The 14,439-nt window shown below is 37.8% G+C and overlaps 1 protein-coding gene across 2 annotated transcripts in view; it reads right to left on the bottom strand.

The window, feature by feature from the left end:
- Window positions 1-2,940: 2,940 nt before the first annotated feature.
- Window positions 2,941-14,439, bottom strand: part of gata5 (GATA binding protein 5) — a 12,103-nt gene continuing 604 nt past the window's right edge. The window contains exons 1-7 of one of the 2 annotated variants that reach the window (XM_035380951.1): window positions 10,892-11,191; window positions 9,515-10,207; window positions 6,744-6,913; window positions 5,394-5,522; window positions 4,947-5,031; window positions 4,219-4,346; window positions 2,941-3,849 (exon numbers count right to left, since the gene is read on the bottom strand). In XM_035380951.1, coding sequence (XP_035236842.1) covers window positions 3,730-3,849; window positions 4,219-4,346; window positions 4,947-5,031; window positions 5,394-5,522; window positions 6,744-6,913; window positions 9,515-10,034 — 1,152 coding nt within the window. In that variant the 5' untranslated portion in view covers window positions 10,035-10,207; window positions 10,892-11,191 and the 3' untranslated portion in view covers window positions 2,941-3,729. Of the gene's footprint in view, window positions 3,850-4,218; window positions 4,347-4,946; window positions 5,032-5,393; window positions 5,523-6,743; window positions 6,914-9,514; window positions 10,208-10,891; window positions 11,192-14,439 lie in introns of those variants that run through there. The other variant, XM_035380952.1, reaches the window with a different exon arrangement.

Below are 14,439 nucleotides of genomic sequence, written 5' to 3' on the forward strand. Positions count from 1 at the left end.
CTGGCAAAACCAAAAATACTCTTTATGTCGTAACCAGGAGTTCAGGATTTATATGCTTTGCACTGAAACTTTTTCTATACTGTTGATCCAAAAAAAATTGTTCAAAAAAACTTAATAGCTCAAGTAATAGCTTATTAGTAATAGCATCTTAGTTCTGAATTTCCCCTTTATGATAAATTCACTATTCTATTATATTGTTGAGGATGCAATGGCCCAGATATTCCCCTTGCATGGTTACCTTGTACAACCTTATTCCTTAATAATTTGCTATTTTAGTGGTGGTAAGCAATGGTGCACAGAGGCAATCAAAATGAAACCAACACTTAACATAATAAACGGTTCTCCAAGTAATAGGCCTCATTGGGCAGAGAAAATAAGTCTGGGCTTATCTTCTCTCTACTGAAGTAAAGGACTGCAAAAGAACCCCTTTCTATCTCTTTCTCTGAGCCGTAGAAAGACCCCCTATGATTCATAAATGCCAGATTCCAAACACAGAGGACAACAGCATGCAAAACTGATTTGTGACAAAGTGTAAAATCACAGCAATAAACGCTGAAAATGCCCGTGTTTTTGAACCTAACCTTGGTGCCAATTGGGGGCCTAGGTGCTGGGAGCAATGGATCAGGCCCTTGGGGATCGTGCGGGGACAGTGTGCGGAAGTTTAGGCTTAAGAAGGAATATTACCGACGGAATAGCATGTGGCCCCCTGCCCTCCGTATTGCTCTGACCTAAAGACAATATCCTGTTTTCCGCCACAGGCACGGGACTGGGGAGGAATGAATGACTGCAGTGGTGGAGGAGCGCGACCCTGGGAAAGAGCTCGATTTCTCCAGCCTTGCGGGAGGAAAAGCCATCGTTCACTCTCGCCCCGAGTCGCTCACACTACCGCTGACGGGCTTTCTTTCCTCACGGTTCCCCAATTGAGCTCGGCTGAAGTCATCAGCATAGCAGAGCGACCCGAAAGGGAAGGAGACGGAAGCTTGGACTGAAAGACGCTTTCCTGGAGAGAGGGCAAGTGGATGGAGAGAGAGCAATAAGAACAACGGAACAAAACAGAATGACAGAAACAATACATAACAACCTTGACAACTGAATTACCCTGGGAATGTTCACCTACGGGACCTTCAAGAACATTTGAGGGATTTGAGGAGAATTATGAAAAAAGACAATAGTCCTACGCAGGTTATTTTTTAATAAAATACTTAATGGTTTTACATAAAATGTGCAATTATGAGCAAATAATTCTGGAAAGACTTGAATAACAGTAGCATTTTACAAGACTAGGTACACTTTAAGAAGGGGGCTACAGCTGTTTTTCTATTGCAAGGACCACAGTCACACAAACAACAGCGAAAAGGTAAAAGAACAGAGGGAAAAGCGAGAGATAAGGACAAGGATTCTTTCTTGAAACCTTTCCAACTCTGAATGCCCCACTTAGTGTTTTACAATGATGATGCCGTAATGAAAGCACTTACTCAGAGACAATTGAATGTAAACGTGCCCGTAAGCTCCCTCCCCCCCCCCCCCCCACCCCCCGACCTCGCCCCCTCTCCCATGCAAGCTGTCTGCTTAGCACTTGAAGTGAGTCCTTTGAAGAAGTCCCACGCTTGCACAAGGACAATGGTGTTTGAGCACTTTGCAGCAGCAAGGTGGGAAAGGGGGAGGTTTTCTGTGAATACAGTTATACATATTTCATACAGCGTACTGCTGATTCACAGAGCTGGGGTCACAACCCCTCTAAAGGGACCTCGTATTACAGTGGAAGACTTCAGCTTGGCGTGATAGAGGGGTGCCAAGCACACGCTCCCTTGTTATACCCTTGAGATACGTTTGCCACCCCTGCCTACGGCTTTACACGTAGCTGCTGTCACAATGGTGTATCCCCTTGCTACAAATTGCTTGACACACAATTCTTCTACCATGCATTTGCCCAGCAAACAACAGGCCTCAGGAAGGATAACTCTTTGGACTGGACCTGCATACAATGTCTGCCCACTGTTCCCAGACATCGACAACAATAAAAAGTAATTAATCAAAATAAAACATGGCTAGAAATCAAATCTCTCTCTCTCTCTCTCTCTTGTTCGCTCTCCCTCTCTCTCCATGAGGCTGTTACCCTAACTAGCTTCACGCTGATGCATGAGCTGCACCTGTGAGATAGAAGAACCCTGAGGGTCATAAAGCAGAGGTGGAGCGCAACCTTTGCTCGCAACTGCTTGAGCAAGAAACAGAAAATCATACCTTACAAAAGAGCAACATATATTCAAATGGTTGATGAAATACATATTAGGAATTCATTATTTAATATGAGTGAAAGAGGTGGCAGTTTTTAAAGTCAAATATCAATGACATTTCAAATGGGAAAGGAGATAAATAGATAGACAGATAGATAGACAGAGAGAGAGAGAGAGAGAGAGAGAGAGAGAGAGAGAGAGAGAAATCTTTTTAAATGATAGGTGCTTTTTGTCCTGTTTATCCAAAAACATCTGTACAATGGAGTTACTTTATGATGCCAGTGTACCCACATCCACTCTTTGTGTTCATAGTCCAGCACAAAATTCTATTTTATAATGAAAACACCCTGAGACTAGTGCATATAAATATAGAGATCCTGTGCTGATAACACAGCCCATGTGCTATTTAACTGTCACTTGTTTGACTGTAAATCTCATGCATAATAAGTTGTAGTTGTATTCATGGAAATCACCCTGAATTTCACTGCCATGTTTCCCACACAAAAATAACAAACACAAACTAGCATATATACTGTGTTCTGACAGAAAATCCCATTTGGATATACCTTGTATTTAAAGAATTTTCTTAAAATCAAAAATATTTTAGAATAAGCATTAAAACATTCTGAAAATGAATCTTAAAATGTTTCAGAATTATGAATGTATTGTTTTTTTAGGTATTTAATCTAACACTTGAAACATTGCATACGGTTTATTAATTTATTTATTTACCTAAACAGATTTTAAAGAGCATTGCAAACAAACAAGAGAGGCAGTCAGAGAGGCGGACATTCTTGAACCCAGATCCAAGATCTTCAGACTTTTTTAAGCAAAAAAAGCAGTCCAATATAATGCAGCAAATGAATTTAGGTTAACATATTCCAAACAAAAACTATCTATTATTAATCTTGCCCCTTTTCACTTTATTCCTGAAAAGATAGTCATTGCACTTAAAATTGCTGGATAAATTGTTAAGAATAAAATTAATCAGCAAAAGCTATTCTTTCAGAATCTTCTCCTTGACTGCTTGAAACTTCTCTAAGAAAGTTTAAATACAATCATGGAATATGACACTCCAACATCTTTATGTCTTGACTGCCCTTATCTCAACATAAATATATCTTTACAATTATAATTATTTACATTTGAATAATGAAGCAGGTTCAGAGGTAATACACAGTTTTTTCCCTCATTGCACTTTTTTGTATTATCACACTGTAATAACTTGCTGTGATGCTGAGTGTCTTTGCAAAGCCATGTACCAAATGCACATACCACAGGCACCAACAACAATGATAAAAAGATTTGATAATTGTCAATACAAATGTGTATTCTTACTTCAAATTTTCCAAATAAATTGCCATAATTCCTTCTTGTTTCCTGTTCTCCCTCTGGGAAAGACACAGTCAGTAATAGGTAGTTCTCGTCATAAGTCCATATCCAGAACACCCTGGGTAGAGTGGATGTTCCAGAACTGAGTGTTGATTTTGTGGGATCATGCCAGGGACAAGGCGCACCAGGAATTCTGAGGGGCCATTGATGTGGGTGTGAAGTGGTAATCCTCATACTTGATGTCCGTATGTCCGGAGGTCATACTGTCCAGCTGTGATGATGCCTTGAAATATAACCAGAAAAACTGTTTGAATAACCAAACAAAACCATTCTGACAAAAAAATGGAGTGCATATGAACTTTGCTGGAGTACTGTTTTTTTTTTTTTTTTTAAATCAGGATAATGGCTGATGACAGCATTACCATAAATCTACCACTGAAATCCTCTGGCCAAAACCACAGAGATCATAGGTGTTAGATGCACTATTATTTAAAGCTTACACTTTATTCTGTGGCGTTTTTTTCATGCCAAGATGAATGATTTTCCAGAGATACATGCATCTTTAAAAATAATACATATGTAGACAGAGGATTTACTCATTGGCCCCTCTGCAAGGGTCTCAGTGTACCATTGTGCTCATTCAGTGGCTTACCTGAGAGACAGAAACCATGGTCTGTCCAGCATAGGGTGAAGGGGCCATGTTGGGCTCACTCTTAATAGTGGAAGCACTTTCTGAGACTGACATGGAGGAGGGGGAGCTGGTGCCAGAGGCAGACGATCCTGTCGAACACCAACAAGAGTTAGACGCTGCCTAGCCAGATGGACTTTCACAAGAGCTCTGTTACTTTGGTCCCTGGAAGAGGAACTTTGATCTATCTGTGCAGTCAGCTAAATGATGATTGATTTAGAAGTTGTAGGTGTTATGCATTGGCATTTCTGGAGGTTCCTACTTCTTGGCTAATACGCTCCTAACAACTTTTCTGGAGTCTAAAGCTAAACAGTTTTCCAGAATTATATTGATTAAGTATCTGATGCAATCCCTTGCAAAGAGTTAGCCTTTACTTTGAGAATTAAATTAGTGAGGTATTTATTTATTATTTACCTACTGATTTATCTTAAGAGTTCCTTCTGTTGTATTTCAAGCTAATAAATACAGAAATGTTATATAAGAGCAATACCCAACTTCTTTAGGTTTGTTATGGAACATTAAGGCAAGACATTATTAAGGGGTGGACTGAATCAATCATGTGTTGACATGGATCATAGGTGTTCTGATGCATTTCATTTAGCATGTTATACTGTGCATGCACTGGATGGAAGTAGGGCACTAACATTAAACTGCATTAAGAAACCAATTTGAGGCGACTCGCAGTCTGTTACCTGATGATGTTTTAGATTTGGCCATTTTGGGTTTCCTCTTCCTGGTCTGAATGCTCTCCTTCTTCATTGCTAGTGGTCTTGGGACCTTCAAGGAAGATGCAACAGTTTAGAACCAGAGACAGATTGAGAGACAACAGACTCAGCATGGCACAGTAACAGTGGGGCATACAACAAACAAGGGCTAGGCAATGGAAGCTTGGCAAGTTGAAAGAAAGCATCACAAATGGAGGCTTCTCGTGTACAAAAATACGTTTGTCATTATGAAATAAAGTCCATAGACATTACTTCATAAACCACCCACTGCATAACATTCTAGTGTTTTTCTTCAAAGGAATGAATGTATAGTTTGTGCAAGAAAAATCAAACAGAGCACTTATTCAGGTCTGAATTCCAAACAGCAACACGCACACAATATTTGGTTCTGATAAACCTAAATTAGAGGCGTACCCCATGCAGCTTCATGTAGAGGCCACAGGCATTGCAGACGGGCTCTCCCTCTGCGTTACGACGCCATAGCGTTGTGGTGCTGGTGTGGCAGTTGGTGCAGCAAAGTCCAGCTCGCCTGGAGGTGGTTTGCTGTAAGAGGAAACGGACGAGCGGTCAGGAACCAGGTCGGCAGCAATCCAGACCAATGAACCTACATCCCTATTATAAGCTGTGCATTAACATATATTGTACACATACCGTAAGAACAGAATGTTTTAATTTCATGAATTAATATAATCAAGTGTACTGAGATTGTTCTTGGACACTGATTAATTAATACGATAAATTAAGGAAAATAAAGCTTTGAACTGAGAATTTATTAAAATCATAAACATGAAAATATTACATTTAGCTAATAATGTGTTTCTGTAAATTGAAAGGATATGTGTTGTGTGAAGGTCAAGACCAATGAGAATTCACCAGGACTTTCTAACTTGTGAAAGCACTGAAGATGTGACTATAATGTGTCCACAACACAAAACAACAGATAAGAGATAAAACGTATTCTCCAGAGCATTACTAGACCACACTGCCCATAATCATTAGCATTACATTTGGTTAGTTACCATAAGATTCTTGTCAATTTATTAATCAGATACTTTGCTGCAACATACGAATCCGTTTAAACATTTTACATGCATTAAACTGGGCCTCTCTCATGTTGTACTGAACCTGCCCTCGCTTCCACACCATCTTGTTATTGGACACTGGGACACTTCTCAGAAGAAATGAATGGTAGTTGATCATGTTGTTTTTAAGCCTACTAGAGTCTTTCTAAAAACAGACACCCAAGGACAAGGTCACCGAAGGACAAATAAAAACAAAAAACAGAAATAATTCACACCAGCTGCTCTCAAGAGCCTGGTTCCTGGCAAAGGAGAATCCTAATGGGCTTGCTCTCACATAGAGCTGACCTTCTCTATGAACCTGTTGCCCTTGAATGGAATATTTTCCCTTTAGTGGTTCCTTTAAGATAGTTAACTGGTTGCGCAGAATCATACATTTACAATTTTTAATCCATTATACTTTTGTAAGACCATTGAAATGAAACACTAGCAAACTGAAAAAATATTTGCATTTTAAGAAATACCCTCTTTAACCATTCAGTATGCATAACGTATCATGCACGGCTGTACTTTAGAGTGAAATGTGGTTCTACTTAAAATATTTGTATTTACTTGAAAATACTTTTATTACGTTTTCCAGTGAAAAACCGCAACAAACAAACAAGCCTATGATCTGTTTCCGATTTTGCAGTAGCGTTAATAACGTTAATAAAATATAGTATCAGGACTCACAGTTGAAACTTACCAGGCGTTTCTGTGGTTTGATCAGTGGCCGGTTGATGCCGTTCATTTTATGGTACAGACCACAAGCGTTGCACAGGTAATGTCCGGTGCCATCTCGCCGCCACAGAGGGGTGGAAATCGAACCGCAGTTCACGCACTCGCGCCCCTCACCCGGTATCTCATCCAACATTTCTAAGAGCAATGAGAGTGGAAAATAGTGGTTAATACTATATAACTGCTGTAACTTTTCAGTAGTTTTCTATAGAATGAATAGCCTACATCATTCAAATGTCGTACGCAGTCGAATATTTCAAATATTCTTAATTTAATGTGAACTGTTTTAAATAGCGTCGCCTTTCAAGTTGTAGGCAATTTGCACGCTGTGAAATGGAACACAAAGTGAGGCATCCTAAAAGCTGTAGATTCTTTAATAAGCCGATTTTCATTGTGTATGTAAATAATTCACGAGTTGTAATTAAATGTTTTTAAATTGTCCATATTTTGTATTATTAAAAAATATATAGGTGTGGTCAAAAATGCATTGCCTGAATGGCCTGACAAGCAATAACATATTGTATTTCAAATAAATAAATATTATAACGCAGGTGTTACTGCAAATGTATAAGTCAGTCCTAACATACATTTAAGTAAGTGGTTTATGGAATTTTGAGTAAATATTCTGACGGCCAAATCCCATAGCAGTTATTTATTAGACTAATTGTTAATATGTATGTAGTAAGTGAGTTCAGTGAGTTTAACACTGTCTAAATAAAAATAAGATTAATTACAATTACTACGATAATTACAAGGAGCAGGCCATTGCCTGCTGTTGCCACGAAAACAATGTCACCAATATTTTATTTTAATGACGACGCTCTTTCACCCACTTAAAACATCGTGTGCAGATTATTTTCATTACGAGTTTCTCAGAAAGGTATGTAATGGCAGTTATATCATACACTTGATTATTTATAGATTTGCGTGCCGTCCGCCAAATCTCGCTTTATAGGTAGGCCTCACCGTTAAAAGTTGAAGGTGTTACTATAAATACTATAACATGACTCATATTCCAGAATTTGACCGTACATGTCTTTTACATCATCGAATTTAATTAAGGCTGTCTTGTGACATCACTCTTGTAGCAAAAAGGAGCCGAACTTTGGATTTTAAAAAATAAAATAAAATCTGTTATTGAGCTGTTTATTGTGGCGACCGGTAGAGCACGGGTTGTAGACTAACGGTATGTGGAACCTTATCACCTTTAAAGATCCAGGGGCCCGAAATCAATCAAGCTACTGACACACGACGGCCTCCGACAAATAATTGTTAAAATTCCAATTGTATAAACTAATTTCTTGCTTTTTCTTGCTGTGGTCGTGATTGTTTGTATTAATCTGTATCTGACAACAACAACAACAACAATAATAATAATAATAATAATAACAACAAGTTTTGTTGCTTTTGTAATTATCATACATTTTGAAGGTCTCAAGGTGATTCCAGAGCCTATAGACCGAAGCTTGTATTATTAGATGCTTAGCAGTTTACCAAGAGTCCCTGTACTGCCTGGTTTACACGATTCTCGTTAATTTCCTTTTATTTTTACATGTAACACTCAGAAAATTCATCCAAAAATTTGTACGAAATCCTTCACCTAAAGGTTTAAAATGACCCGATTGTGGATTGAAGCCTGTCTTTTGTGTTAACTTCACATTACATGCCAATAGGCCAAGCATTTGTATGCGCTTATTAGTTGACATAATGTGTTCGGGCACACACGGTTAAAAATGTACCCTTTGTGTCTGTTCAAGGTGACAATGGCTAGGATCAACGGACGTTTTTCACTGTTTCAAAAACATCCAGGAGTGTGTATTGCACTCTTTCATCAGTTCGCCTGAACAAAAACAGACTGCGGTTGAAAATTAAATTAGCATCTTAATTGAATAGGTAACTAAGGCTTTCATTTTAAGAATGTGGATTGTAAAAAAAAAAAGGTAATGCTTTACATGGTTGATTGCATTTGGTCCTGTTAAAGACTGGTGCAGTTGATAGTGATTTGAAGGGCTGTTCAGATGAATAGCCTCGTCAAATATCAAGTAGTTTAGGCTACTTCAATAAATAACTTACGGCAATAAAATCTTTGATCCGGTCCGCAGACAAAACCATCCCCTTTTCACAATTCCTCACGCATTTTTCAATTGAGAAACATGTCACAATAGTTCATAAGCTTATATGTAGAAATAAAAATGCTAGCCTACGCAAGTAAAATAATTAACAAGCTTTGGAAGATATCCTGAAATGATGCTAAAAAAAACCTGCGTTCGGTCGCGAGGCTTTATCGTATTTGTGTGCAACTGTCGTGAAATACAAATAAAAAAAATAATGTAAAACATATTAATAGCTAAATATATCCAAATGTTCTTAGCCATTTAAAAAGAATGAACATTAAAAGGGTTAGGCTAAGTACACTGTGGCATGGAACATGGTTGATTGTAACGTAGCTAGAACCTTGGCATAAGTGTTCAATAGCAACATTATGGTGATAATAGCCTACGGCAATAGGAAACCTATGGATTAACTTAAGTAATCAGTCTCGGCTAGATAGCCTATTAAAATCAAATAATTAGCCAACTATCTCACATTTTGAAACACGGACTTTGGAATAGTTTATTTGATCTATATTGGTATTTTTACTGACATTCATTTCGAATGTTCAACGGCCATATCTAGTTTTGAAAACTTTAATAAAATAGTATATGTTATAAATAATATAAGTTTTGAGCTGATACACACCCATGCTGGACCTCCTTCCCTGAAGAGCTCCGTGCCTTCCCTGGAGGCTGATCATGCCGCTCTCGAAGTGTCCAGGTGTCCAAGAAGTCGCCATCTCCGGGCTCATGTACGCCGCATAGGGGCTCGAGTAGGACCCTCCGACTGAGCGCACCAGAGAACTGCTGTACTGATCAGCCCTTCCGCCGTTACTCAGAACGAGCGGGCTCTGGTATGTTGCATCTCTGCCAGTACTGCTGCTCACAGGGGGACTGTGTGCGTAGGAGAACTCGGGGGGTGGGTGCGGCCTGCCTGGGTTGAATGACGAACTATCCGTGCCAGTCTGAGGCCAGCCATGGTGCCCTCCGAGGCCATGCGACTGATGAGCAGAGTCGCACGTCTGCAAGTACGGCAGAGTCTGTAACATGGCAGGTACACGGGTGGTGGGCACGTAAACCGGAGAACCGGCCGAGGCGTGGATGTAGTTTCCAGTGTCGTGCGCATATGGAGACTGATTTGAGGTTAAGGCCAAGCTCTGGTACATTCTGGCGTCACTTATTCTTGCCTTCTTCTTGTAGTTATGGGATATTACGTTTGAATTCCAAGTACAAAATAGATCAAATAAACTGATCTATGATAACTTCCAGAATGTCCTCAGCTGTTTGATGAAATCTGAATAAAATCTCTCCACGACCGTCGGCTTGGGCACATCCACTCCTATTTAAGAAAGGCATAATTAATAACTTTCCCCATATATTTATGGAACATTTTCATTCCTGACCTCTGAAAACTAATTGTAATAAATATTACCCAATATACGTTAAGTTTTAGTCCACCGGTTCGACTACATTCTCACACCTGTTGAATCAGCTTCGGAAGGACTGTTGTAGGGCATAGTCTTGTTTCATTTTATTTATTCAAAGTTTCTGTTTTATTCCCTTCGCAATTATAACTGAACTGACTTATGGTTGAGGTAAAGCATAGCTACAACAATACAACGATCACAATCTAATAACCACATAAAAGCAATCGAATAATAATAAACACCATACGTTTACATTTAATTAAAGCTCTATCATAATAATAATAGTAATAATAATAATATTAATAATGATAAGAAGACGAAGAATATTCTAAAGGTTTAATGTGAAAATGTCATTGCCGTGATTTCTAATATCGTCGCTTTCAGATACATAACTTTCCCTGATATACGACTCTTATAGGCCTATTATCAAATCATATCAACGAGGTAACAAAATTAAGAGACATCTAAGATAGCTGAATGGTATCACAGATACATATTTTATCGTTCGTAATGCAAATCACATAGGCTTAAAACATTGATAGCTGTATGCATAGGACTAATACGATTTCATCCCAAACCCTATAGTATTATCTCACCAGATAAGGACAGCCAGTTGATAAAGTGAGTCAGCCTCGTTGAGTAGACTTGATACAACTCAGAAGCATGGGGCTACGCACGCATGAAGATCCAGAAGAGCGTCCCAACGACAGGTTAGCTATTTTATTAAAACAGCCGGAATTAAAAAACAAACAAAAAAAAACATTCGAATTTCTTCCAAATTAGACGCTATTCACTTTTCAGACTGACTTGAAACTCTGAAGTTCTAACTACCCTTCCCAGAATCTGGAGATAGCTGTTGCCGCTGATAACCGCAGATATAACTGCGCACTGATTCGTCCTCGACTGGAGAAACTTTACTGCACGTTATTTGTATGGCCAGGGCCACGTGACGCTCTGCAAGGTAGGACGCCGTACTTGGAGGGAAAAGAGGGATGGGGAAAAGGAGAGGAAAAAACTGTCATCCTGAAACAAGGCGACGTTGCTGAATTCGCAGTCTCTTTCTTCCGCTTGCTTAAGAATCAATAATTGTTAACTTTTAAAAGTAGGCGAGTAACCTACTGTTTTACCTTTGCACGTCAACATCTTAATAAATCAACAAAACTTTGACCCAACAAACGGGACATTTTGAGCACCAGTCTATTATTCGACGACTATTACGCTTTCCAAGATAAAATTTCCTCCTGTCATTTACATTGCAATTTACATTATTTACTAGGTTATAGCCTATCCATATACCCCCGTGAAATAATATTAAATCAACCGGGGTTCTATCGAAATCACATTCTATTTAGCTGTTTTGAAATTGTCCTCCAATTAGAAGAATGCATAATGTTATGCCTATTTTAAACACTCCGCTGTAAAATCATACCTCACTACGAAAAGGAAAGTTATGTTTGCTTTTATGGCCAAATAAATCGAAATGAGTTCTCAATAAAAGAGCATAATGATAAGAGATATGACTTAGGCAGGGGAACGATGATATGACAATAATCAGTAGAATTATTGTCTATTTTAAATGCTGTTATTGTAGCGGTATTGTTTGGGTGGTTTGTAAAACCAGAAATTGTACGATATAGGAAAAGGTGCACATTAGAAAATGATGGACATTTCCTAGCATTTTTATAATTTTAAAACAAAACAGTAAAAGAGGAAAAAAAACATTAGCCTACGACATTTTCTAGAGGAAAAGTTTTGCATACATTTTTGGGCCATCTTAAGCTAAATAAAAATGGCTATTCATACCAAATTAATTTTAAAGGTACAATTGCCACCTACCTGAGAAACGCTATTCATTGGTTAGATTGCCATACGTTTCTACCCTTCGAACAGTCTCGTTGTATAATAGTGGGCCTAAATTCGTAACTGAGTGTATAACTTACGACATACGTTGGTAATAACCTCGCCGCCCAATGAATTGTATTGGTTTTCCAACATTTTAAATAGCTTATCGTCTAGTTAGACAGGTTACAGATAGCGCGATTAATAAATGATGTTTAACCTGTGAACTCAGTCTGCGGAGCGCTCAGAAGCTAAAGAGAAGACAATCAAATTAACTAAGAAGATTTTGTCTGTTAAATGAAGGCACCCCCGTGTTTAATCACTGGAGATGGTTCAACGATTCGTGTCTTCTTTTCTCTGTTAATTTTCTACGACCGCCTTATAATCAAGGACAAATTCCGTCGCCAGGCAGTCTGTCACTGTCGACATGTCCTAAGTGCCAACCCAACATTTTCACCTTATCCTAACCATATAGCCATATAAAAATATTATGTTTCTAATTATAATAAGATTTAGGCATTCTCGAGACATAATGTGTAGTATATATTAAAGTACAGACCTACATCTCCACTATTTTTTATTAGCGTGATTGCAGTGTATCAGAAACACATATTGAAATATGTAAGTAACCACCACGACATCACGTCTACTACTTTTAGAAATAAAATGTCAGGACGTAATGTATAAACTTCAATTTATCATTGATTTATTCGGCAATATTTTGAGTCCGGTTCCAAATATATGCATATATGTATCAAGCATATGAGTTAAGAACAGAAACGTGTTTAAAAACATAAATCAGTACATAAAAGCCAATTAACCGTGAAGTGCTACCAAAATAGAGGGTTAAAAGATCTAAGGGAAAAAAAGTAAACCACAGTGACTTGGGCCAGTGAATGATCCTCTGTCGACTTGGCGACGTAAAGACTTAATGATCCAAGAGAGGTGTAAATTCTGTTCCGCTTCAAGCCTCGCGTATAAACTAATCTCTCTCTCTCTCTCTCTCTCTCTCTCTCTCTCTCTCTCTCTCTCGACTCCACTGAAGACAAATAATCTTCTCAAATTAAAGTGTCATAAATTATAAAAGGTGATTTAATTTGCAGCAAAATTGTAATATTACAACCGAATATTTAGGTTAAAGACATACTCAGATTATGCCTAAGTACTTTGACATTTTGTAGATGATTAATGATTGCCTACGAGGACAGGTTCTTCATGTTTTCCCCGTTTTACACGAATGCGTCAATCAATTTGTCCATTTTCAAAGACATTGAACGTAACGTAGGCTATAATCCAACGATGCAAGTAGGATGTTGCGATGTTTAGCACGAATGGGGCATGACACGAGGCATAACCTCAATAAGAGCATATAAAGACTTGACATATTAAGCAATACATTACGTAGACTTGTCTTTCTGAGAGCCTGGATATTTTAACTTTCTTTTTTAAAATATGAAACTGTAATTTCAATAATAATTGCATTAACTCGCATAAACATTACATTTAAAAACCAAATTGTCTATGTGAAGTATGATAATATATATATATACATATAGAGAGAGTTGCCGCTAATATTGATTTAAAACAAAACTAAAATAAAACAGTTGCACAGCATTAAATCATGACAGTCATATTAAACTATGATGGGCGTTATTGCTTTGCAATATACCGTTATATAAATCTGATACACCAGATCCTTCACTAGCATATGAAGTGACACACACATATATACACATTTGTAACATGTTGGTTAAGGGTCTATTTTCCACTTCAGATCAAATGAACTTAAATTTGATCAGTGTACTAAATAAATAAATAAAAAAATAAAAAAATAAATAAACCATTAGCTGTACGCATAGACAAAAAATGAAAAATTTTGAGACATGAGAATCTTTTAATTGTTTTTTTTTCTCAGAGAAAACTGAAAAAAGGATATTTGCTACAAAGTGCAGATTTTTAAGTGCACGTGGCTTGATTTTTTAAATTTTATTTATTTATTAATGGAGCCGGTCTAACCCATCAGCAAAATCATTCCTAAAACATTGTTAGACACAAAAAGCGTAAGCGTAATTAAGTGTAAGTCTGTGGATATTGGCCAGTCGAATAATTAAAAAAAATACAAACCACAGAATATTTTTAGCACAACAAATTAAATTCAGAGTAAATAGTTACAGAACACCGAGATTATGTTCAATACCTCACGGTATTTCTTCTATTCATCCTTACATCCTTATGGGGAATCAAGTCCCATGCAGAAAATTTAGCCTTCTTCTCAATATTATTAATTAAAATGCAATTTCGATTA

Source organism: Anguilla anguilla, chromosome 11 (genome assembly GCF_013347855.1).
Source record: "Anguilla anguilla isolate fAngAng1 chromosome 11, fAngAng1.pri, whole genome shotgun sequence".
In the NCBI taxonomy this organism is placed as follows: Eukaryota; Metazoa; Chordata; class Actinopteri; order Anguilliformes; family Anguillidae; genus Anguilla; species Anguilla anguilla.